General features: G+C 45.1%; 1 protein-coding gene across 3 annotated transcripts in view; it reads right to left on the bottom strand.

The window, feature by feature from the left end:
- spock1 (SPARC (osteonectin), cwcv and kazal like domains proteoglycan 1) overlaps positions 1-27,506 on the bottom strand; it is a 322,462-nt gene that overhangs the window by 50,570 nt on the left and 244,386 nt on the right. For all 3 annotated transcript variants that reach the window (XM_061899887.1, XM_061899889.1, XM_061899888.1), the window contains one exon: positions 12,226-12,346. In XM_061899887.1, the coding sequence (XP_061755871.1) occupies positions 12,226-12,346 (121 nt within the window). The remainder of the gene's footprint in view (positions 1-12,225; positions 12,347-27,506) is intronic.

The raw sequence follows: 27,506 nt of genomic DNA, 5'->3' as shown, positions 1-27,506 counted from the left end.
TGAGCGTCCTGAACACCAATCAGAGGCAGGTGAAAACAATAAAAAACCATGGCTAACAAAAAAATAAGCAACCATGGCAACCAAAACAAACTCAAGGGTACACAAAACAGGAACTGAGGTTGTCCAAAAAGTAACAGAAAATAACAAAACATGACCCAGGCCACGGATAATGACATTATTGGAGAGTTCCGGTCGGACGTTTTTTTCACGGGACACATGTTGTTGCACTAGTGAGCCAAGGATGAGGAGATGCTGCTCCGTTATTGATTGGAAGTATAGTCCAAATGTCATTAAAACAGTTAGCGCCATCTTTTGACACTTCTTCCACTCCCGTCCTTGCACGCTACACCGCTACAAGAAAGATGATGGGGAGAAGACGCTGCCAAAAGTGAGCCACGGAAATAACAACTCCCACATAAACATCATCTATGCAACATTTTGACAAAAGAACCACCATTACATGTTATGTAGACCACAAGGAAGTGCTTTCAATAAAAAACAAAAAAATTATAAAATGACCTAATATGAATATAATATCTGTGCTATGGCTATGAGTTGTTTTTTCCCTTGGCCTCAGTCTGGACCCCCTCTCCAGGCTTAGACCATTTTTTTTTCTCACCCTCTTTACTACATACAGTTTGTCGCTACATCTGTAAGTGCAAGTTAAAGCTCTACTATGCAAAGCAAAAGCCATTCATCAACAACATCCAGAAACGCCGCCGGCTTCTCTGGGCCCGAGATCATCTAAAATAGACTGACGCAAAGTGGAAAAGTGTTCTGTGGTCTGACAAGTCCACATTTCAAATTGTATTTGGAAATATTCGACATTGTGTCATCCGGACCAAAGGGGAAGCGAACCATCCAGACTGTTATCGACGCAAAGTTCAAAAGCCAGCATCTGTGACGGTATGGGGGTGCATTAGTGCCCAAGGCATGGGTAACTTACACATCTGTGAAGGCACCATTAATGCTGAAAGGTACATACAGGTTTTGGAACAACATATGCAGCCATCTAAGCGCCGTATTTTTCATGGACGCCCCTGCTTATTTCAGCAAGACAATGCCAAGCCAGAGTCAGCACGTGTTACAACAGCGTGGCTTCCTAAAAAAAGAGTGCGGGTACTTTCCTGGCCCGCCTGCAGTCCAGACCTGTCTCCCATTGAAAATTTGTGGCGCATTATGAAGCGTAAAATACGACAGCGGAGACCCCGGACTGTTGAACGACTGAAGCTCTACATAAAACAAGAATGGGGAAGAATTCCACTTTCAAAGCTTCAACAATTACTTTCCTGAGTTCCCAAACGTTTATTGAGTGTTAAAAGAAAAGGTGATGTAACACAGTGGTGAACATGCCCTTTCCCAACTACTTTGGCACGTGTCGCAGCCATGACATTCCAAGTTAATTATTATTTGCAAAAAAAAAAAAGTTTATGAGTTTAAACATCAAATATGTTGTCTTTGTAGTGCATTCAATTGAATATGGGTTGAAAAGTATTTGCAAATCAATGTATTTTGTTTATATTTACATCTAACAAAATTTCCCAACTCATATGGAAACGGGGTTTTTATTTCTGATTTAACGCGCCTTTTTTTTATTAAAAATAGACCTGACTAGACCCGCTCATTGACAGTGCACCTTTATATTCCGGTGCGCCCTATGGTCCGGAAATTACGGTACTTATCACACATCAAATAAAGGGGACTGAGCACATCAAATATTTGAGGAGGACATATTTGGATTTCTGAAATCATTTGTGTCTTTGCTTGCAGCTTGGCTATTATTATTATTATTATTATTGCACTATACAGGTTTTCCATCCCTCTAGGCATTAAACAAAACAAAGCCTTTTATTGTCCTCACCATCTGCCTTTGGGATGTAAGGAAAAAAAGCCGACACACCATTTTTTTTTTTTGGGATACGGTATGAATGAATGCATGTGTGCGCGCCATTTCCATGTTTGCTGAGAACAAAAAGGTTTGAACTGCTGACTCTTATCATCAAAAAGCAATCTGACAAACACACACACACACACGCACGCACACACACACACACACACCTATAGTGCTAACTCCATCTGCTTACAATTCAGAGCTGAGTTGATCTGATGAGAGATGGGGAGTTTTTGATCATGACTTGTGGGGACCACCCTTTCTACAGGTTGTGGAGGCATTAAAAAATGGGGTAAAATGGCCAATGTCCAGTTAGCTCATACACGTCTTTAAATCTCTGGATTGAGGAAGTAATGTGCTGATCATACTTACTGGGGACCCCTGGGGAAATATGACATGATCACTTAGGCATCTTCAGAATGGATCTGACTATCATTTAAAAAGGTTTCCCTTTAGGCGGCCTGTTTGTTGGTCCCCATATTGTCAGAAATCCCCTAAAGGTGACTGTGTAAACAGAGCCATGTCCCCATTAAGTAAGCATTGCCAGAACACACACACACACACACACACACACACACACACACACACACACACTGGTTATCATTTTGAATGGGGACCAAGGTGTTGTTCGTGACTTGTGGGGACCACCCTTTCTACAGGTTGTGGAGGTATAAAAAAATGTAGGTAAAATGCCCACTGCCCAGTTAGCTCATACACGTCTTTAAATCTCTGGATTGATGAAGTAATGTGCTGATCAGACTTACCGGGGACCCTGGGGGAAAAGAGTTAATATGGTTCATGGGGACCAAATTTCAATAATTTTGCATAACTCACACACATTTGTACGTGAATACTGAGGACCATTTAAAAAGAAAAATAAGTTCAAATTAAATATGACATGATCACTTAGGCATTTTCAGAATGGATCTGACTATCATTTAAAAAAGCTTCCCTTTAGGGGACCTGGTTTTTTTTGTCTCCATACCGTCACAGGTCCCCTAAAGGTGACTGTGTAAACAGAGCGATGTCCACACACACACACACACACACACACACACACACACACACACACACACACACACACACACACACACACACACACACACACACACACACACACACACACACACACACACACACACACACACACACAGGATATTATTTGGAAGGGGGACCAAATTTCTAATCATGACTTGTGGGGACCACCCTTTCTACAGGTTGTGGAGGCATAACAAAAATGAGGTAAAATTGCCTCTGCCCAGTTAGCTCATACACGTCTTTAAATCTCTGGATTGATGAAGTAATGTGCTGATCAGACTTACTGGGGACCCTGGGGAAAAATAGTTAATATTGTTCATGGGGAACAATTTAAATACTTTTGCATAACTCACACACATTTGTACGTGACTACTGAGGACCATTTAAAAAGAAAAAAAAAGTTCAAATTAAATATGACATGATCAATTAGGCATCTTCAGAATGGATCTGACTATCATTTAAAAAGGTTTCCTTTAAGGGACCTGTTTTTTTTTGTCCCCATACTGTCAGAAGTCCCCTTAAGGTGACTGTGTTAAACAGAGCGATTGTCAGGCTTGCCACTGACAGTTTGTTTGTGTTTTAGTTTTTCCTCTGTGTGTTTAGTATTTCCTGTTTTTAGTTCCTGTCAGTGCTCTTATTTTGTCTGTTTCCTGCTTTTTTCCCCTCAGATGCGGCGGATTGGCACTTGGCCACACCTGGTGTCAATCAGCCCACTCCTATTTTACCTGCTTTGTTAATCCAGTCAGTGCTGGATTATTGTCACTCTTGTCGTTGCTACCTGTCGTGTCGTGTCGTATCATATCGTGTCAATGCAGCGTTGCGGTAAGCTATATTTGTTAGTGGTTTGTAGCTTATTGTCTTTTGTTCCCTGCTTCCAAGTTTGTTTCCATATTATAAGTATGACTTGTTTCTTGCCCGATACCTGCTAGCTCCCACGCTAGGCCTTTTTGTTTGTTATCCACCCACGTGCGCGCTTTATGTTTGTACCCTTTGTTTGTTTTTTGTCTTAGTGTTTTAAATTAAATCATGTTTTCTCACTCCATGGCTGCCTCCTTCTCTGCATCTTGGGATTTGTCACAAACCGACTCTGACAGCGATATCCCCGTTAAGTAAGCATTGCCAGAACACACAGACACACGCACGCACACGCACACACATTAGAGGCGACTGCATTTAAAACGCCAACTTACTGAGTCAATGAGAGAAGTGAGACACAGATAAATAGATTATTTTCACAGAGCCACACTATCCATAAACTATATGGAAGTACAGATTAATTAGTTTAGATCAGGTCTGTCACAGTCATTTTAGCTCAGGGCCCGCGTTTAGGAAAATCTACTTCCAAGTGGGCCGTAATGGTAAAATCATGGCATGAGAACTTCAAAATAAAAACACTTCCAGGTTGCTTTTGTCACGGCGCGGATTCGAACTTGCTTCCTTCCTGCAACTGAGTGTCACAGTTCCTCCTCTGGTTGCTCGCCCAGACACGCCCCGTTCACGCTGAACGCAGCACTCCCACGCAGCGACAAGCATACAGGCAATCGTCAATCTGCACACCTGGTACTTATAAGTGCATGCAGGATAAAGGACCAGTGGACCCAAGGATCCATGCCGGAACTTAATTTACCCCTTTGGCTACCGTAAGGCTTTTGCTCCCTCTCTGTTTTTCCCTTGTGTTTGCTACCTTTGTATGTTCTCCCGTAGTTCGTGTACCTTCTTTCTCGAGCCTTAACCATTGTGCTCCCTTATGATTCGGACTGCCTTTCTCGATCCTGAACCCTCACTTTGGACTCTGACCTCTTGACGTCTCTCTTGCGCCCTGGATCATCCGCCTGCCCCTCGGACTGTTTCCCTATCTTGTTCCCTCTCCTCGTTTCAACAACAATTAATTACACACATAGTCTTACACCACACACTTGTGTATTTTGGTTACACACTCCATTCTATAGATTAGTAGTATTGTTTGTTTTATATATATATATATATATATATATATATATATATATATATATATCTTGATTGGATTATCCAGAGAATAGTGCTCGATACCGTGGTAGAGCGCAATATGAGGGGTTCCCTCAATCATCAGGAGATTGAGGGAACCCCTCATGAAACAGTTCTGTAGAGATGAAGTAGTCTTGTGATTTTTCCCACACCTATATATATATATATATATATATATATATATATATAAATCATTGTACATGCTGCTCCCTGGTGTCTGAGCCGTCATCTCCACTTACTAAACAGAACAACCACATTTTGAAAATGTACGAATTACAACTAATCTTCTGGACAAAACACTTTAAATTTCTAGAAAATTCTGAAGAAATTGGTGCAGCTTCAAAACCACAATGAGCTTAGACTCGGTCTCAGTGTTTCTACAAAGCCAGGGTTAAACTTTAAAACACAGTATTTCTGGGATTGAACAAAAAACACAACTCTTTCTCTCAACCTACTCAGGGGGCCTAGTGGTTAGAGTGTCCGCCCTGAGCCCTGAGATCGGTAGGTTGCGTTGTGTTGATTGTCATGTCATGTTCGGAAGTACATTGTGGACGTCGTCTTTGCTCCACAGCAAGTCTTTGCTGTCGTCCAGCATTCTGTCTTTCTTTACTTTGTAGCCAGTTCAGTTTTAGTTTTGTTCTGCATAGCCTTCCTTAAGCTTCAATACCTTTTCACTAACATTTTGTTTATTTTTGGTTAAAGCATCAGACACCTTTTTACCTGCACCCTAACTCCTACTGACATGGAGGAGTATTACATGCTTACTCTGCCGAGCTCTAGACAGCACCGACACTCAACAACAACGCATCATTTGCCGATTTTAATTACTGGTTTGCAAGAAATATTTTGAACCCAATTAGGAGAAATTAGATCATCTCCCACGGCACACCAGACAGAATCGAACGGCACACTAGTTGCAAAAACTGCACTTTCTCTCTGGCACTCATCGAGGGCGGACGCTCGCCTTTCCTCTCCTTTATCTCTCCTGCTTGCTTCATTGTCTTGTCTTTTTTTTGTTGCGTCTTTTTACTCTGCTCTTCAAATCAACATTGGAACTATTTAACTGGCCTCGACGAAATTGACAAGATCTTGGGTTTGGGGCGAACCTGCTTGTCGCGATGAAGCGGTGGTTGCCGGACACACGGCGGACTCTTGGGAGAAGAAGGAGGGCCGCGTGCCTGGCGACCCTTTCAGTGGAGGATGTGGAGATATCCACCAATTGGGAATTATGACAACAGGACATCTGCTGATTGGAGTGAGCGTTGCTCTGGTTTGTCGACAAATTGGACGTTGCTGGCAGTCTTCAAAGTACCTCAAAGCTGCCACAAATGATTGGAGAAAGCGGGAAGGACTGTCATGATCCGCCTCCCGGATCATACATAGTTTTTGTTATTGAGTCCTTTTTGTGTGTTTTCGGATTATTTTTGGATTCTTCCGATCCCTAGTTTGTGCGGTTACCATGGTTTCTTATTTGTTCCACCTGCTCTGCTCTTGTCACGCACCTGTGTTTTGATTGTTACTTTAGTATTCAAGCCTGCCTTCGCCCTCTGTTTGGTTCATGCAACTCTCACGTTGGCTTCTCTGCTTTATATATACTTGTGCTAAATTACGCCTTAGCTTCTCGTGCGATCGGCATGTCACTTTTGGACTTTCGGACTTCCTTGCTACGTTTAGCATTAGCTTCCCGTGCGTAGGCACACACTTTATTTTGCCTTTTGTACCAGTGTTCTTTTACTTTTTGTATATTAAATCAAGTCCTACCTGCAATTCCTGCTTGTCTTGTTCCTCGTGCATCCGGGGGTGACACGACGCGCATCATAATGCGTTTCCAACGTGACAAGAACTGTAAACACTTGATTTTGGATCACATCGGACTGTCTGCCCCGCAGGATTTTGAGGATTAGTCATGGACAATTTAGAGTAAAAAGCAAATTTTATTTTTACTCGCATACAAAACATTCTAACTTGGATTGTTTCCTTGGCTTCGAGACTATTCCAGGATGAAGCGCTGGCTGTCCAAAGTCGGGACCCGGGTTGGACCGCTCGCTTGTGCATCAGTTGGGGACATCTCTGCGCTGCTCACCTGTCTCTGCTCGGAATGGTCTCCTGCCAGCCCCACTATGGACTGGACTCTCACTATTATGTTGGATCCACTATGGACTGGACTGTCAGTGGTATGTTAGATCCAATATGGACTGGACTATCACTATTATGTTAGATCCACTGTGGACTGGACTCCCACTGTTATGTTAGATCCACTATGGACTGGACTGTCACTTTTATGTTATATCCACTATGGACTGGACTCTCACTATTATGTTAGATCCACTATTGACAGGACTCTCACTATTATGTTAGATCCACTATGGACTGGACTCTCACTATTATGTTGGATCCACTATGGACTGGACTCTCACTGTTATGTTAGATCCACTATGGACTGGACTCTCACTGTTATGTTAGATCCACTATGGACTGGACTCTCACTGTTATGTTAGATCCACTATGGACTGGACTGTCACTTTTATGTTAAATCCACTATGGACTGGACTCTCACTATTATGTTGGATCCACTATGGACTGGACTCTCACTATTATGTTAGATCCACTATGGACTGGACTCTCACTATTATGTTAGATCCACTATGGACTGGACTCTCACAATATTATGATAGATCCACTCGACGCCCATTGAACCGGTCGCCCTAGGAGGTTGAGGGGTCCCCACATCTGTGGTCCTCTCCAAGGTTTCTCATTGTCCCATTGGGTTGAGTTTTTCCCTTGCCCTGATGTGGGATTTGAACCGAGGATGTCGTTGTGGCTTGTGCAGCCCTTTGAGACACTTGTGATTAAGGCCTGTATACATAAACATGGATTGATAAACATTGAAGGGCAGAGCAGCGAAGACACAACAAACTCCCTTCTTGTCTCTCACGGACACACACCTGTTGTTGTTGTTGACTTTGGACTAGCGACTGCACGACACTAAGGCCGCGGAACAGAGACACACTGCAGGCTTACACACACACATGCATCCACAAAAACATACGCCACACACAAACATACCCTAACCCCCCTAATCCAACGCCCTTAACGCAAATACCATAGGAGTGATGGACAGATGGGTAGTGCCTGAGAGCTGCGGCCTACCACCATGGCCCCGCACTCCCTCCCCTCTGTTGCTAGATATCTCGAGATGTATTTTGGAATATGCATATGTGCTTCTCTACGGAGTTTTTTTTTTCCCACTCCAGACTGGGCCCCCTTAAGAGCCCAGTCTAGATTATATTTTTTTTACTCATCCTTCCCCAGCATATTACCTTTTTCCCCATCTTTTACGGGGCGCCTTGTGGCGAGCCATCAGCGTTCCTGTTCTGTAACCCTGTACACCAGGCCTGGGCAATTATTTTGACTCAGGGGCCAAATTTAGAGACAGAAATGTGTCTGGTGGCCGGTATTTCTATTTTTAGGAACACTAATACAAAACCTCACAATAACGTCAGATTGAATGCAAAAAACGTTATGACAGACCGCCTTAAAAAACAAATCACATTTTAAATTGTCTATGAAGGATAAAACACTGAATATTGACAATATGAATGTCACACGCCCTCTTGATTGACATATTTTACAATCAAGCGAAACGTAACAACAACAAAAAAACACCTATAATTTGATACATCTAATAAATCACTGAGCTTTAGAACTTTGTAGTAAAAATATGCCCCTGACACCTGCATTTTAGGCTGGCAGCTCTGGAAACACTCTGTGGAACCGCTTCCCACCCACACTGCTTGGTGCCTCCTCTAAGCTGCTCTGACTTTGATGACCATGGTAAGGTTCAAACACTGATGACATCTATTAAACAAGACAAGAAGCAAGAAATCAAACAGAGAAGGAATTACATTTGGCTCAATGAGGAGAGCGCGTTCAACTGTAACCTTGTACAGTGTCTCACCACGCTCTGACTAAAGATTGTACGCCTCCTCTTTTATTTGGACTTTTCCTGATTACATGGCAACAGCTGTTTTTAAGGGAAGGGGGTCATAAACATCCATTGCCTTTGATTTCAAAGAAAAGGTCGTAATACAGTTCAAAGAAGAGGTGCCTGGAGGGGAGTCAGGACCTGCTTCCTCTCCGCTTTGTAGATCTCGGGTCAATACAAACTCTTTCTCTCAAGCCGTGGACTATGGTGCGATTTGTTTTCCTGTGGAGAAAAGCGACTGGACCGGACATCGCGCGAAGATACTGACATCTTTCAATTAATCACTCAAAAAGTAACAAACAAAATGTGCTCTCAAAACTGGGCAATGAAAACTAAACTATTACTACAACATAAACTATGGACATAAAACAAAACTTGCAAACTATGGCATTAATAACGAAAACTTACTTGGAACGAGAAAGGAGCATGGATCATCGGCATGGATAACAAGGGTGTGTAGAGGGTGACGTTTTTATTTTTTTTTTCCATCCATCCATCCATCATCTTCCGCTTATCCGAGGTCGGGTCGCGGGGGCAGCAGCCTAAGCAGGGAAGCCCAGACTTACCTCTCTCCAGCCACTTCATCTAGCTCTTCCCGGGGGATCCCGAGGCGTTCCCAGGCCAGCTGGGAGACATAGTCTTCCCAACGTGTCCTGGGTCTTCCCCGTGGCCTCCTACCAGCTGGACGTGCCCTAAACACCTCCCTAGGGAGGCGTTCGGGTGGCATCCTGACCAGATGCCCGAACCACCTCATCTGGCTCCTCTCCATGTGAAGGAGCAGCGGCTTTACGTTGAGTTCCTCCCGGATGGCAGAGCTTCTCACCCTATCTCTAAGGGAGAGACCCACCACACGGTGGAGGAAACTCATTTCGGCTGCTTGTACCCGTGATCTTATCCTTTCGGTCATGACCCAAAGCTCATGACCATAGGTGAGGATGGGAACGTAGATCGACCGGTAAATTGAGATCTTTGCCTTCCGGCTCAGCTCTTTCTTCACCACAACGGATCGATACAACGTCCGCATTACTGAAGACGCCGCACCGATCCGCCTGTCGATCTCACGATCTACTCTTCCCCCACACGTGAACAAGACTCCTAGGTACTTGAACTCCTCCACTTGGGGCAGGGTCTCCTCCCCAACCCGGAGATGGCACTCCACTCTTTTCCGGGCGAAAACCATGGACTCGGACTTGGAGGTGCTGATTCTCATTCCGGTCGCTTCACACTCGGCTGCGAACCGATCCAGTGAGAGCTGAAGATCCCGGCCAGATGAAGCCATCAGGACTACATCATCTGCAAAAAGCAAAGACCTAATCCCGTGGCCACCAAACCGGATCCCCTCAACACCTTGGCTGCGCCTAGAAATTCTGTCCATAAAAGTTATGAACAGAATCGGTGACAAAGGACAGCCTTGGCGGAGTCCAACCCTCACTGGAAATGTGTCCGACTTACTGCCAGCAATGCGGACCAAGCTCTGACACTGATCATACAGGGAGCGGACCGCCACAATAAGACAGTCCGGTACCCCATACTCTCTGAGCACTCCCCACAAGACTTCCCGAGGGACACGGTCCAATGCCTTCTCCAAGTCCACAAAGCACATGTAGACTGGTTGGGCAAACTCCCATGCACCCTCAAGAACCCTGCCGAGAGTATAGAGCTGGTCCACAGTTCCACGACCAGGACGAAAACCACACTGTTCCTCCTGAATCTGAGGTTCGACTATCCGACTATTTTTTTTTTTCAATTGTATTTTTAAAATGTGCCGTGGGGCCGTTAAAAAATAGCCCCCGGGCCGCACTTTGGACACCCCTGTATTAGGCGCACCGGGTTATAAGGCGCACTGTCGACTTTTGAGAAGGATTTTATAGTCCGAAAAATACGGTAATGCAATAACACAGCCAGGAGTTTGGAGAGCCAGGCAGATCAACTGACTTACTGCCCCCGCCTTATTTTTGATGGATTCCAGACTCTTGGATATTCGGAGCGTATTCTTCTCAGAATTAAATTTCGTCTGACAGTTTAAACATTCAGTGTCTAACACCCGCAAAACGTGAGCAATGAATAGCTCCTTGAGGACTGAGAGCACATGGCGGCTGGGGAGCGAGACGGATGACGGATGGACTGACGCAGGGCGTAAGAATCCTCATCATCATCGACATCATCCCCACTACTCCCGCATGGGGGGGGAAGGGAGGAACTTTGTAAGAATAACAATCCATCCTTTTTTGTGCTGCCCCACTTTAGATTGCATTTCTCCCTCTCAATCTCTCGATCTATCAGACCAAATCCTATTTTTAAGACAAACAACAAGACCCACAGACTCACTCCATCACTGCTCGCTGTCAGAGAGCGGGCGCAAAAGGGGGAAGAAATAATATAAATAAGGGGAACCGGGAGGGTTGTGGAAAGCGAAGGAAAAGCTGTGAATCACCAGATATTTTGAGGGGTTTTTTGCAGCTTGAGCTCCAAAAATGACCGGAAGAAATGATGAACTCGCGTGTGGATTCAAGTTCTTTCAGTCACCTTGTGCTAGGTCTCTATGCACCCGCATCATTGTTAGAGCCGTGGAAGGTCAACCCCACCCTGTTTCTGGGTTTCCTATCTCTCTGAAGGGAGTCAAGCAAAGTGATGACTTTCGAGAATTGCTAGTTTCCCCTCGCTGACCACGACGACTTTGACGTGGAATCCCTCCATCCATCTCCCATGTAACTACACTTTTATTTTAGTGCGAGCTAATGTGGGGCAGGTGCTTTAGAAGTTTTGTAATTGTGTTAGAGATCTTTTGTAGAAGATCTGAAGGGGGATTGACGGAGATCGATATCTTTTTAAATCCTAGTCATATTTTAAAACAGCAAAGTGTTGGCCATGCGTAGACCTTGAAGGTTGGAATGTAACGAGGAGCCATAACACTCTTCTTATCTCAAATGTCCCAGGCTTAGAAGGAGAATACTGTAGATATGGGAATTCGCTCTGGAGGGGAAGAGGAGGAGGAGGGGGGGCGGGTGAGAGAGGGTAAAAGGTGAAACTTCGGTAGATTTGTCAGATCAATTTGGGCAATGCGATTGAAAGGTGTCGTACGTAGATTGGTCTCCCAAAGCTTTGGAATAAAGTATTTTATATCCTACTCTGTCTGTGATTCATTTAGCATCAGCTTATGTGTCATCGAAAGAACTTGGGAGAGACCAGCAGTTTAAATTCCCAGCAGAGGAACGCCTGGTCCAACGCAACAATCCATACGAACGATCCAAAAAAAAATGGGGTCGGAGAAGCAAACAAGGCGAAGCCAAGGATGGAGTGTACTCACCGGTCTTGTCGGTTTTGCGTGGCGGCTTGCTAAACACTTGTCCGGGCAAACATGGACACGCTCCATCACATTTCACGGAGATCATCTTCCCAGAGAGGCAACTCTGGAACTCCAGCTTACACTGCGTGAATAGAGAGGGATTTGTTGGAAAATCACATGTTGTAACAACAACATGAATACAAAACCAGTGAAGTTGGCACGTTGTGTAAATGGTAAATAAAAACAGAATACAATGATTTGCAAATTCTTTTCAACTTATATTCAATTGAATAGACTGCAAAGACAAGATATTTAATATTCCAACTGGGAAACTTTGTTATTTTTTGCAAATTTCAGCTCATTTGGAATTTGATGCCTGCAACATGTTTCAAAAAAGCTAGCACAAGTGCCAAAAAAAGACTGGGAAAGATGATGAATGCTCATCAAACTCTTATTTGGAACATGCCACAGGTGAACAGGCTAATTGGGAACAGGCGGGTGCCATGATTGGGTGTAAAAGCAGCTTCCATAAAATGCTCAGTCATTCACAAACAAGGATGGGGTGAAGGGTTTTAACTTTGTCAACAAATGCGTGAGCAAATTGTCGAACCGTTTAAAATGAACATTTCTCAATGAGCTATTGCAAGGAATTCAGGGATTTCACCATCTATGGTCTGTAATATCATCAAAAGTTTCAGAAAATCTGGAGAAATCACTGCATGTAAGCGATGATATCACGGACCTTTGGTTCCTCAGGCGGTACTGCATTAAGAAGCAATATCTGTGCGTAAAGGATATCACCACATGGGCTCAGGAACACTTCAGAAAACCACTATCAGTAACTCCAGTTCGGTGCTACATCTGTAAGTGCAAGTTAAAGCTCTACAATGCAAAGCGGAAGCCATTCATCAACAACACCCAGAAACGCCGCCGGCTTCGCTGAGGCCCAGCTCATCTAAGATGGACTGATGAAAAGTGGAAAAGTGTTCTGTGGTCTGACGAGTCCACATTTCAAATTGTTTTTGGAAATATTGTGTCTTCCGGAACAAAGAAGAAAAGAACCATCTGGATTGTTATAGGCGCAAAGTTCAAAAGCCAGCATCTGTAATGGTATGGAGGTGTATTAGTGCCCAAGGCATGGGTAACTTACACATCTGTGAAGGCACCATTAATGCTGGATGGTACCTACATGTTTTGGAACAACATATGTTGTCATCCAAGCAACGTTATCATGGACGCCCCTGCTTATTTCAGCAAGACAACGCCAAGGCACGTGTTACAACAGCGTGGCTTCATAGTAAAAGAGTGCACATTTCGATCTAAATTGGTTGATCCATCCCATCCATCATCTTCCGCTTATCCGAGGTCGGGTCGCGGGGGCAACAGCCTAAGCAGGGAAACCCAGACTTCCCTCTCCCCAGCCACTTCGTCTAGCTCTTCCCGGGGGATCCCGAGGCGTTCCCAGGCCAGCCGGGAGACATAGTCTTCCCAACGTGTCCTGGGTCTTCCCCGTGGCCTCCTACCGGTTGGACGTGCCCTAAACACCTCCCCAGGGAGGCGTTCGGGTGGCATCCTGACCAGATGCCCGAAGCACCTCATCTGGCTCCTCTCGACGTGGAGGAGCAGCGGCTTTACTTTGAGTCCCTCCCGGATGGCAGAGCGTCTCACCCTATCTCTAAGGGAGAGCCCCGCCACCCGGCGGAGGAAACTCATTTCGGCCGCTTGTACCCGTGATCTTATCCTTTCGGTCATGACCCAAAGCTCATGACCATAGGTGAGGATGGGAATGTAGATCGACCGGTAAATTGAGAGCTTTGCCTTCCGGCTCAGCTCCTTCTTCACCACAACGGATCGGTACAACGTCCGCATTACTGAAGACGCCGCACCGATCCGCCTGTCGATCTCACGATCCACTCTTCCCTCACTCGTGAACAAGACTCCTAGGTACTTGAACTCCTCCACTTGGGGCAGGGTCTCCTCCCCAACCCGGAGATGGCATCCCAGTAAGGATTTTCTATACTACATACGTTCATATTTGCAAGTTTCCTACCCTTCTTGAATGATAGGGGAAGCTACTTTGCTGACACGAGCCTTAAAGAAGTAGAATGTGGACCGGACAGGCATGGAGGAGCTGTGCTCAAAGTATGCAAAAATCCCACTTTGCCCAAGCTGATTAAGAGACAGATCTGCTGATACGGAGGTCCTCTTTCATCCGGCATGTGCAAGGGCCGGCCATTAAGACGCCATATAGCCACTCCATTAGACGCCGAGATGGCCGCTGACATTCTATTCTTCTTGGTGCGCGGCACGAACGCCCCCCGTGCAAGATGGGCAGCGTCAGAAAGTCATTTTACAGAATAAATCTCATCTCAGGCAAAGGGAGGAGTAAGGAATTGTTCTTTCTTGGAAGAATAATGACGAGCGAGATGGGTTATGTAAATGATCGCTGCGGAACATGGCCGTGCATAACAAAAAAAAATAAAAAAATCAATCTCCGCCTTTTCACTTCTTCACAACGCTGCTCACTTTTGATTTAAGTGCTAATGGAGATTATGGGCTACTGCCAATATTTAGATTTTCTACAGTACAATGCGTCTGGAAAATATTCATAGTGCTTCAGGTCACTTCCCAAAATGGAATAAATTCATTTTGTCCTCAAAATTCTCCACACAATACCCTGTAATGACAATATAAAAACATTTTTTTTTGTGCTTTTTTTTTGCAAATTTATTAAGGATAAAAAACCAACGGGATCACATCCATCCATCCATTTCCTACCACTTGTCCATTGTCACTGGAGCCTATCTCAGCTGCATGAAGGCGGCGTACACCCTGAACAAGTCGCCACCTCATTGCAGGGCCAACACAGATAGACAAACAACATTCACACACTAGAGACCATTTAGTGTTGCCAATCAACCTATCCCCAGGTGCATGTCTTTGGAGGTGGGAGTGGCCTATCCCTAGGTGCATGTCTTTAGAGGTGGGAGGGGCCTTTCCCCAGGTGCATGTCTTTGAGGGTGGGAGGGGCCTATCACCAGGTGCATGTCTTTGGAGGTGGCAGGGGCCTATCTCCAGGTGCATGTCTTTGGAGGTGGGAGGGGCCTATCTCCAGGTGCATGTCTTTGAAGGTGTGAGAAGCCTATTCCCAGGTGCATGTCTTTGGAGGTGGGAGGAGCCTATCCCCAGGTGCATGTCTTTGGAGGTGGGAGGGGCCTATCTCCAGGTGCATGTCTTTGGAGGTGGGAGGAGCCTATCCCCAGGTGCAGGTCTTTGGAGGTGGGAGGGGCCTATCCCCGGGTGCATGTCTTTGGAGGTGGGAGGAAGCCGGAGTACCCGGAGGGAGCCCACGCAGTCACGGGGAGAACATGCAAACTCCACACAGAATGGATGGAAACCCAGGACCTTCGTATTGTGAGGTACATGCACTAACCCCTGTACCACCGTGCTGCCCCCTTATATATATATATATACATATATCCACACAGAAAGGTCACATGTACATACCATATTTTTCGGACTATAAGGCACACTTTCAATCCTTTAATTTTCTCAAAAATCAACATTGCGCTTTATAATATGGTGCGCCTGGTGCACAGTATAATTCTGGTTGTGCTTACCGACCTCAAAGCTATTTTATTTGGTAGATGGTGTAATGATAGGTGTGACCAGTAGATGGCAGTCACACATAAGAGATAGATGTAGACTGCAAATACTAAAAAAATCCGTCAAACATGTTTTTAGTACGACTTTGGTAAGCCATACTTGCCAACCCTCCCGATTTTCCCAGGAGACTCCCTAATTTCAGTGCCCCTCCCGAAAATCTCCCGGGGCAACAATTCTCCCAAATTTCTCCAGATTTCCACCCGGAAAATAATATTGTGGGCGTGCCTTAAAGGCCTTTAGCGTCCTCTCTCACCTGAAAAGGAGACTATCATATATGTCTGGGGCGGCATAGCTCGGTTGGTAGAGCGGCCGTGCCAGCAACTTGAGGGTTGCAGGTTCGATTCCCGTTTCCGCCATCCTAGTCACTGCCGTTGTGTCCTTGGGCAAGACACTTTACCCACCTGCTCCCAGTGCCACCCACACTGGTTTAAATGTAACTTAGATATTGGGTTTCACTATGTAAAGCGCTTTGAGTCACTAGAGAAAAGCGCTATATAAATATAATTCACTTCACTTCACTCCGTTATCCATAGGTTTATCCATTACCCATAAAGTAGGCAGGCCCGGAGCTATTTCTCAGCATGTGTTTATTCCAGCCGCCACGTTAATACACTGACACACAGCCTCCGGATTCCCATCATGCATTGCTTCAAAACTACGGCAAGTAGTAATGTCCAAAAAACAAAACGGAGATGAAGAAGAGAAATGGCGACGACGAGTAAGAAGTAGAAGTACGCTTGCAAGTTCCGAAATTATTGGGAAAAAATATTTTCAGTTCATCCAGGACAGGTGGAAGGGGGAGGGGCATGTTGCCTGCAAATTTTGTACATGATCTGTAAAACATCATCTATGCCACATTTTGACCAAAGAACCACCATTACATGTTATGTAGACCACAAAGAAGTCTTTCATATTCAAGAAAAATATCATAATACGACCCCTTTATTGCGCCTTATAATCCGGTGCGCCCTATGGTCCAGAAAATACGGTAAGCATAGTCCAGAAAATACCGTAAGCAGCTTTTACCATGAAGCTCAAAAGTGAGCTTTGGGGCAGCCTATCCCGTTTCAACTGACCATCCCTAAAATGTTCCAACAGCTACCCTGAGATGGGTAGGTTGTGAGTTCCAACCCCGGCCAGGTCATACCAAAGACTACAAAAATGGGATCCATTACCTCCCTGCTTGGCACTCAGCATCAAAGGTTGGGATTGGGGGTTAAATGATTCCCGGGCGTGGTACAGCTACTGCCCACTGCTCCCCTCACCTCCCAGGGGGAGAACAAGGGTGATGGGTCAAATGCAGAGGACACATTTCACCACACCTAGTGTGTGTGTGACAATCATTGGTCCAGAAAATACGGTAAGCATAGTCCAGAAAATACCGTAAGCAGCTTTTACCATGAAGCTCAAAAGTGAGCTTTGGGGCAGCCTATCTTGTTTCAACTGACCATCCCTAAAATGTTCCAACAGCTTAATTGGAGGTCACCTGTGGGAAATTCAGTTGGTTGGACATGATTTGGGAAGGCACACGCCTGTATACATTCAAGGTCCCACGCTTGGCAGAGCACAGACCATGCGTGAAGTCGAAGGAATTGTCTGTAGACCTCTGAGATAGGATTGTCTTGAGGCACACATCTGGGGAAATGTCCTAAAAAAAATATTCCACTGTACCTTAAAGGTCCCAATTATCCCAGTGGCTTCCGTCATACGTAAAACGAAGAAGTGGCCTAGTGGTTAGAGTGTCCGCCCTGAGATGGGTAGGTTGTGAGTTCCAACCCCGGCCGGGTCATACCAAAGACTATAAAAATGGGAGCCATTACCTCCCTGCTTGGCACTCGGCCTCAAAGGTTGGGATTGGGGGTTAAATCACCAAAAAATGATTCCCGGGCGTGGTACAGCAACTGCCCACTGCTCCCCTCACCTCCCAGGGGGTGAACAAGGGTGATGGGTCAAATGCAGAGGACACATTTCTCCACACCTAGTGTGTGTGTGACAATCATTGGTACTTTAACTTAAGTTTGAAACTACCATGCTCTTTCTAAACTGAGCGATTGGGGGAGAAGGGCCCCAGTCAGGGAGGTGACCAAGAACCTGATGGTCACTCTGTCGGAGCAACAGCATTCCTCTGTGGAGAGAGGAGAACCTTCCAGAAGGGCAACCATCTCTGCAGCAATCCACCAATCAGGTCTGTCTGGTAGAGTGGCCAGACGGAAGCCAATTCTTGGTAAAAGTTTGCTAAGATGCACCTAAGTACTTTCAGACCGTAGGAAACAACATTCTCTGGTCTGATGTTGAAAGATTGAACTCTTTGATGTGAAAGCCAGACATCATGTTTGGAGAAAACCAGGCACTACTCATCACCAGGCCAATAGCACCTCTCCAGGGAACCATGGTGGTGGTAGCATCATGCTGTGGGGATGCTTTTCAGCGGCAAGGACTGGGAGACTAGTCTGGGAGCACTGGTTCGGTGACTGAAGCGCTGGCTGTCCAAAGTTGGGACCTGGGGTGGACCGCTTGTCGGTGCATGGGTTGGGGACGTCTCTGCACTGCTGACCTGTATCTGCTCAAGATGATCTCCTGCTGGCCCCACTATGGACTGGACTCTCACTATTATGTTAGATCCACTATAGACTGGACTCTCACTATTGTGTTAGACCCACTATGGACTGGACTCTCACTATTATGTTAGATCCACTATGGACTGGACTCTCACTATTCTGTTAGATCCACTATGGACTGGACTCCTACTATTATGTTAGATCCACTATGGACTGGACTCTCACTATTCTGTTAGATCCACTATGGACTGGACTCTCACTATTATGTTAGATCCACTATGGACTGGGCTCACACTATTATGTTAGATCCACTATAGACTGGACTCTCACTAATATGTTAGATCCACTATGGACTGGACTCTCGCAATATTATGTTAGATCCACTATGGACTGGACTCTCACTATCATGTTAGATCCACTATGGACTGGACTCTCACAATATTATGTTAGATCCACTATGGACTGGACTCTCACTATTATGTTAGATCCACTATGGACTAGATTCTCACACTATTATGTTTGATTCACGATGGACGGGACCCTCACTTTTATTATGTTAGATCCACTACGGACTGGACTCTCACTTTTATTATGTTGGATCCACTATGGACTGGACTCTCTCACTATTATGTTAGATCCCCACTATGGACTGGACTCTCACTAATATGTTATATCCATTATGGACTGGACTCTCACAATATTATGCTAGATCCATTATGGACTGGACTCACATTATTATGTTAGATCCCCTATGGACTGGACTCACAATATTATGTTAGATCCACTATGGACTGGACTCACAATATTATGTTAGATCCACTATGGACTGGACTCTCACTAATATGTTAGATCCACTATGGACTGGACTCTCTCACTATTATGTTAGATCCCCACTATGGACTGGACTCTCACTAATATGTTATATCCATTATGGACTGGACTCTCACAATATTATGCTAGATCCATTATGGACTGGACTCACATTATTATGTTAGATCCCCTATGGACTGGACTCACAATATTATGTTAGATCCACTATGGACTGGACTCACAATATTATGTTAGATCCACTATGGACTGGACTCTCACTAATATGTTAGATCCACTATGGACTGGACTCTCACTAATATGTTAGATCCACTACGGACTGGACTCTCACATTTATTATGGTGGATCTACTATGGACTGGACTCTCACTATTATGTTAGATCCACTATGGACTGGACTCTAAAATTATTATGTGAGATCCACTATGGACTGGACTCTCACAATATTATGCTAGATCCACTATGGACTGGACTCACACTATTATGTTGGATCCACTATGGACTGGACTTTCACTATTATGTTAGATCCACTATGGACTGGACTTTCACTATTATGTTAGATCCACTATGGACTGGACTCTCACAATATTATGCTAGATCAGCTCGACGTCCATTGCACCGGTCGCCCAGGGGCTGGCGGTCCCCACATCTGTGGTCTCCTCCAAGGTTTCTCATTGTACCGTTGGGTTGAGTTTTTCCCTGCCCTCATGTGGGATCTGAGCCCAGGATGTGGTTGTGACACTCCTGATTTAGGGCTATATATCATCAAACATTGATTGATTGATATTTTATGCACAGGTGAGTAACATTCGGGCCCCTCCAAGTACATCCCCAGACAAGCGACTTAACTATTGTCAAAGTTGTTTGTTTTGGGAAAAAAAGCACACACTTTATTGAACGAGCTGTCTAAGAAGGGAGACAGTAGGAGAGCAAGTCCAGGAAATGGATAGATGACCTCCCCGAGTCGCAGGCTGCACACGGAGACGCCCCATGAATCTTTATCGCTGTCACTCTCCAGGGGTTAATGTGGTTTTAATGAAACTGTGTTTTAGCAACCCCGAGTCGGAGGAGTAGAAATAGAGGAGGGAAGTAATAGACTTCACTTAGCCGGTGTGCTCAGGTCTCTCGGGATGTACGAGCGCCGTGGTTTTAATAAGAGGCAGAGAGAGTGATGATCTAACGTGGATAAGCCCGAGACCGCTGTGTGACAAAGCAGCTCTCCGCTGACCCGGGGCGTACGTCATGCTTTGGGGAGGTGTCACGCCAAATTTCTTCCCCCCTACAAAAACTTTTCCCCCCAATTTACTTCCGGGGTCATGTTTCCTCTTACGTCACATGTTTTCTTTTTACGTCACACTTCGGCTTTGACTGCCCGTCGCTGGAAGGATACTTCGCTGCTGGAATCTGAAGAAATCGATTAACACTAGGGGTGTAACGGTACGTGTATTTGTATTGAACCGTTTTGGTACGGGGGTTCCGGTTCGGTGCGGAGGAGTACCGAACGAGTTCCACACAAACATATGAAGTAGCCGCCTATGCGTAAGTCTTAACAAGCTGCTCTGCTCCGTTCTGCAGAGCACCCAGCAATGTCCCGCCCACACAACCATCTGATTGATTACAATGATAGCTGTCATGGTCCACGTATTGGACCATGACATATTCTGCTTTTGTTTGTTTTGTTATCACAGCCTGTTTTGTATTTGACGTCTTTAGTTCCCGGTGGCACATCCTGGTTTGTTTTGGTTTGCCTAGTTACGCATTTAGTGTCACCTGTTTCTGGTTTTTGATCATGTGCACCTGCCCCTGATGATATCTCAATCAATCAATCAATCAATGTTTACTTATATAGCCCTAAATCACTAGTGTCTCAAAGGGCTGCACAGACCACCACGACATCCTCGGTAGGCCCACATAAGGGCAACGAAAACTCACACCCAGTGGGACATCGGTGACAATAATGACCCAGTGGGACGTCGGTGACAATAATGACTATGAGAACCTTAGAGAGGAGGAAAGCAATGCATGTCGAGCGGGTCTAACATGACACTGTGAAAGTTCAATCCATAATGGATCCAACACAGTCGCGAGAGTCCAGTCCAAAGAGGATCCAAGACACAGCAGCGAGAGTCCCGTTAACAGCGGAGCCAGCAGGAAACCATCCCAAGCGGAGGCGGACCAGCAGCGCAGAGATGTCCCCAGCCGATACACAGGCGAGCAGTACATGGCCACCGAATCGGACCGGACCCCCTCCACACGGGAGAGTGGGACATAGAAGAAAAAGAAAAGAAACGGCAGATCAACTGCCCCTATATAAATGATAAATGGGTTGTACTTGTATAGCGCTTTTCTACCTTCAAGGTACTCAAAGCGCTTTGACACTACTTCCACATTCACCCATTCACACACACATTCAAACACTGATGGAGGGAGCTGCCATGCAAAGCACCAACAGCACCCATCAGGAGCAAGGGTGAAGTGTCTTGCTCAGGACACAACGGACGTGACGAGGTTGGTACTAGGTGGGATTTGAACCAGGGCCCCTCGGGTTGCGCACGGCCACTCTCCCACTGCGCCACGAAGTAGCCGCCTATGCGTAAGTCTTAACAAGCTGCTCCGCTCCGTTCTGCCTCCGTCTCTGTCCGTACACACAACCATCTGATTGATTACAACGATAACTGTCATGGTCCACGTCTTGGACCATGACATATTCTGGTTTTGTTATCACAGCCTGTTTTGTATTTGACGTCTTTAGTTCCCGGTGGCACATCCTGGTTTGTTTTGGTTTGCCTAGTTACGCATTTAGTGTCACCTGTTTCTGGTTTTTGATCATGCGCACCTGCCCCTGATGATATCTCAATCAATCAATCAATCAATGTTTACTTATATAGCCCTAAATCACTAGTGTCTCAAAGGGCTGCACAGACCACCACGACATCCTCGGTAGGCCCACATAAGGGCAAGGAAAACTCACACCCAGTGGGACGTCGGTGACAATGATGACTATGAGAACCTTGGAGAGGAGGAAAGCAATGGATGTCGAGCGGGTCTAACATGACACTGTGAAAGTTCAATCCATAATGGATCCAACACAGTCGCGAGAGTCCAGTCCAAAGAGGATCCAAGACACAGCAGCGAGAGTCCCGTTAACAGCGGAGCCAGCAGGAAACCATCCCAAGCGGAGGCGGACCAGCAGCGCAGAGATGTCCCCAGCCGATACACAGGCGAGCAGTACATGGCCACCGGATCGGACCGGACCCCCTCCACACGGGAGAGTGGGACATAGAAGAAAAAGAAAAGAAACGGCAGATCAACTGCCCCTATATAAATGATAAATGGGTTGTACTTGTATAGCGCTTTTCTACCTTCAAGGTACTCAAAGCGCTTTGACACTACTTCCACATTCACCCATTCACACACACATTCAAACACTGATGGAGGGAGCTGCCATGCAAGGCGCCAACCAGCAACTATCAGGAGCAAGGTTGAAGTGTCTTGCTCAGGACACAACGGACGTGACGAGGTTGGTACTAGGTGGGATTTGAACCAGGGCCCCTCGTGTTGCGCACGGCCACTCTCCCACTGCGCCACGAAGTAGCCGCCTATGCGTAAGTCTTAACAAGCTGCTCCGCTCCGTTCTGCCTCCGTCTCTGTCCGTACACACAACCATCTGATTGATCACAACGATAGCTGTCATGGTCCACGTCTTGGACCATGACATATTCTGCTTTTGTTATCACAGCCTGTTTTGTATTTGACGTCTTTAGTTCCCGGTGGCACATCCTGGTTTGTTTTGGTTTGCCTAGTTACGCATTTAGTGTCACCTGTTTCTGGTTTTTGATCATGCGCACCTGCCCCTGATGATTTCTGCCCCTATATATGCCTGTCTTTGTTTGCCTTTCGTTCTCGGACTATAGTCTGCTAGACGCAACAAGTGACATCTCTCCTCCCGCATTGTGGTAACTATCTTTTTTCACCCTGTTAGCTTCCATGCTAGTTTGTTTGTTTACTTGTCCCTAGTTTACATACTAGCGCTTTCAGTTCATTCTAGCTTCCACGCTAGTTCAGTTTTTTTTTGTCTTTAGTGCCTATGTGCCAGTATTTCTGTTATTGGTTTGTTTTTGTAGTTAGGAATAAATCTTCGCTCCTACCTTAACGCTGTGTTCCATCTCTGCTGCACCACGAGAACGCAAACACACGGCATCCAGACGTCAAAATAGCGGTAACGAGCCAATCAGCAGTGCGTATTCAGAGCGCATCTAGTCAGGGTTTCAGCGTCGAGCAGATAGTCGTTTAGCACGGGAGCAACGGACTCTCCCCAAGTTATACTAAACACTTCCAAGTCAACGGTTGACCTTCTAGAAACAAACTGCAGCTCAGCTTACTCGCAGTCCTGGCTTTAGGTGAAGGCTTGTTAGCTTTTAGCGTAACGTTAGCTCATTTTGCGGTATGTGCGTTTGTGTGTGTGTGTGTGTGTGTTACGGACAGTGTTGCTTGAGGTGTGTTGAAGCAGCAAAAAAAGGAAATTATGTTAAATCAGGGGTTGGGAACCTTTCAATCAATGTTTATTTATATAGCCCCAAATCACAAATGTCTCAAAGGACTGCACAAATCATCACGACTACAACATCCTCGGAAAAACCCACAAAAGGGCAAGGAAAACTCACACCCAGTGGGCAGGGAGAATTCACATCCAGTGGGACGCCAGTGACAATGCTGACTATGAAAAACCTTGGAGAGGACCTCAGATGTGGGCAACCCCCCCCTCTCTAGGGGACCGAAAGCAATGGATGTCGAGCGGGTCTAACATGATACTGTGGAAGTTCAATCCATAGTGGCTCCAACACAGCCGCGAAAGTTCAGTTCAAAGCAGATCCAAGACAGCAGCGAGAGTCCCGTCCACAGGAAACCATCTCAAGCGGATCAGCAGCGTAGAGACGTCCCCAACCGATACAGGCGAGCGGTCCATCCTGGGTCCCGACGAGCGGTCCATCCTGGGTCTCGACTCTGGACAGCCAGTACTTCATCCATGGTCATCGGACCGGACCCCCTCCACAAGGAGAGAGCCATGACAGCCACATATTTTAAAGTGTATTACCGTGAGAGCCGTATAATATCTTTTAACACTGAATACAACTAAATGCATGCATTTTTTAAGAAAGACCAACATTATTAAAGTAAAATAAGTCTTTTTTTTTTTTTTAATAACATTTTTATTCTGAAGCTAACCAATAATAAATGAAATAGTTCTTACTATTGATGCGACTTCTTGAACAAGCGCGGTAGGAAACGGATGGATGGATTAAAATGCATGAGACTGTTTTATATCCATCCATCCATCTATTTTCTACCGCTTATTCAATTTCGGGGTCGCGGGGGGCGCTGGCGCCTATCTCAGCTACAATCGGGCGGAAGGCAGGGTACACCCTGGACAAGTCACCACCTCATCGCAGGGCCAACACAGATAGACGGACAACATTCACACTCACATTCACACACTAGGGCCAATTTAGTGTTGCCAATCAACCTATCCCCAGGTGCATGTCTTTGGAAGTGGGAGGAAGCCGGAGTACCCGGAGGGAACCCACGCATTCACGGGGAGAACATGCAAACTCTACACAGAAAGATCCCGAGCCTGGATTTGAACCCAGGACTGCAGGAACTTCGTATTGTACTGTTTTATATGTTGTACGTTATTTTTAACACTGATTACCAGCTGAATTATATATTACTAATCGTGTTAAGCAGGCCTGGGCAATTATTTTAACACGGGGGCCAAATTTTGAGGAAAAAAAAGTGCCTGGGGGCCGGTAAATCTGATTTTTAGGAACACAAATACAAAAACTCACAATAATGTCTGATTGAATGCTAAAAAAAGTTATGAGAGACTCTATTATTATTTCTTTTCTTTTTCTTCTATGTCCCACTCTCTCTTGTGGAGGGGGTCCGGTCCGATCCGGTGGCCATGTACTGCTTGCCTGTGTATCGGTTGGGGACATCTCTGCGCTGCTGATCCGCCTCCGCTTGGGATGGTTTCCTGCTGGCTCCGCTGTGAACGGGACTCTCGCTGCTGTGTTGGATCCGCTTTGGACTGGACTCTCGCGACTGTGTTGGATCCATTATGGATTGAACTTTCACAGTATCATGTTAGACCCGCTCGACATCCATTGCTTTCCTCCTCTCCAAGGTTTCTCATAGTCATCATTGTCACCGACGTCCCACTGGGTGTGAGTTTTCCTTGCCCTTATGTGGGCCTACCGGGGATGTCGTAGCGGTTTGTGCAGCCCTTTGAGACACTAGTGATTTAGGGCTATATATATGTAAACATTGATTGATTGATATTAAAAAACAGAATGGAATTTTACTTTTTTTTTCACTGAACGAGACACTCAGAATGTACATGAAAATAAAGAATGTGGGATTTACAATATTAACTATGAGCGATAAAACACTGAATATTGACAACACCACCTTTCGATCGACATGTTTTACAATCAAGCAAAACGCAACAAACACAACAAAATATGAAAATGAGGGGGAAAAAAACCTCACTTACAATCTGATATTATCTTTTATATATCACTAAGCTTTAGAACTTTGTTGTAAAAATGTATTTCCGCATCTGTCCCTGACACCTGCATTTCAGGTTGACTGCTCTGGAAACACTCTGTGGAAACGCTCACCACCCACACTGCTTGGTGCCTCGTCAGAGCTGCCGTGACTTAGATTACCATAGTAACAAATTAGATTAGCATAGTAACTAATTACATTACCATAGTAACTAGTATATCATGCAAAAGAGCAGATTTCAACCATTGAATTACTTTGTATAGTTCAAGATTCACGGTCATTAGAAAACATCACTGCACATCATGATGGCAGCTACAATTTCCTTCTTGAAGATTTAAAAAACATTATTTGGGAATGTCCAGTCTAATTTGCCCAGGTCTGGTATTAAGCAATGTCAGCTATGATGTATCTGAGAGCCAGATGCAGTCATCAAAAGAGCCACATCTGGCTCTAGAACCTTAGGTTCCCTACCCCTGTGCTAAATGAAGAGTTTCTGTCTATGATAGTGTATATAATAATGTAAGAGCATCATAAAGCCTACATGAACTCCATGGTGTTCAGGGATGAATAGTCTCTCCTATTGCTATTCTACTATTTTTTTCAGCTATAGTTACATTAACCATTAGTAATGTAGCAGCCTAGTTTTGAATGGCAGGGTCCCTGCTATCACATGTTAATAAAAATACAACATTTACATAATAAAAGTCAACTAGAGGCTTCCCCAATGCTGTTATAAATTAAGCATGATGAGTTGACTTGAAACTGTTTAATGTTGCACTTTTTATATGTAGAAAAAAAGTGGTGTCATTTTATTTCATCTAAGCAACAATTTAAAGCAGTTTAATGTGGATTAACGTGGGCAGAATTATTATAGTGTTCCCAATGTTAAAAGGATCAAGTCATTGTTTACAAATTTGGTAAATAAATAACCAAAAAATTTATATTTTGTTGTTTTCTTACTGTTCCGAAAATGAACCGAACCGTGACCTCTAAACCGATGTACGTACCGAACCGAAATTTTTGTATACCGTTACACCCCTAATTAACACGATAAAAAAAATGTATATTCCTTCTCATTAATTTAGTTCACTTACACAGAGAAGTAAAAAAAAATGAAATACACTGTTATTCATTTCCGCATATGTGCATTCAGTCAGGAATTTCCTCAAGTTAATTTGTCCGATTAACATAGACCACTATATAATAAAAAATAAAACAAAAATAAAAAAAAATATTTACAAACACGAGCTTGAAACGTGAGGAAAAATGACCCCGGAAGTAAATGGGGGGTGGAAAGTTTTTGTAGGGGGGGAAGAAATTTGGCGTGACAGAGACATCAGCGATCCCGCCCGACCGCTACCGGTTAAATTTGCCGCAGAGAGCTCAGGGATTTCTGGGACTCGCTCTTGTTTTTTTGTTCTCCCTCATGTTTCTCTTTCAACACTTCAGTCTCTCAGCAGGGGCAGGTGGAGCGGCTCATTAGGAACGGGAGCTGAACACCTCCTACGAGTCAGCTGGTGGGTGTGTACCGCGTGCTCTGGTAGATTAGTGTTTTTCAACCACTGTGCGGTGAAATACAGTCCGTTGGAGGTGATCTAATTTCACATATTTGGGTCATAAATATTTTTTGCAAACAAGTACAGTATTTCCTTGAATTGCTGCCGGGTATATAGTATGCGCCTGT

Source organism: Nerophis ophidion, linkage group LG05 (assembly GCF_033978795.1).
Source record: "Nerophis ophidion isolate RoL-2023_Sa linkage group LG05, RoL_Noph_v1.0, whole genome shotgun sequence".
NCBI lineage: Eukaryota > Metazoa > Chordata > Actinopteri > Syngnathiformes > Syngnathidae > Nerophis > Nerophis ophidion.
The sequence above is the reverse complement of the archived record's forward strand: the minus strand, read 5'-3'. Positions and strand labels throughout refer to the sequence as shown.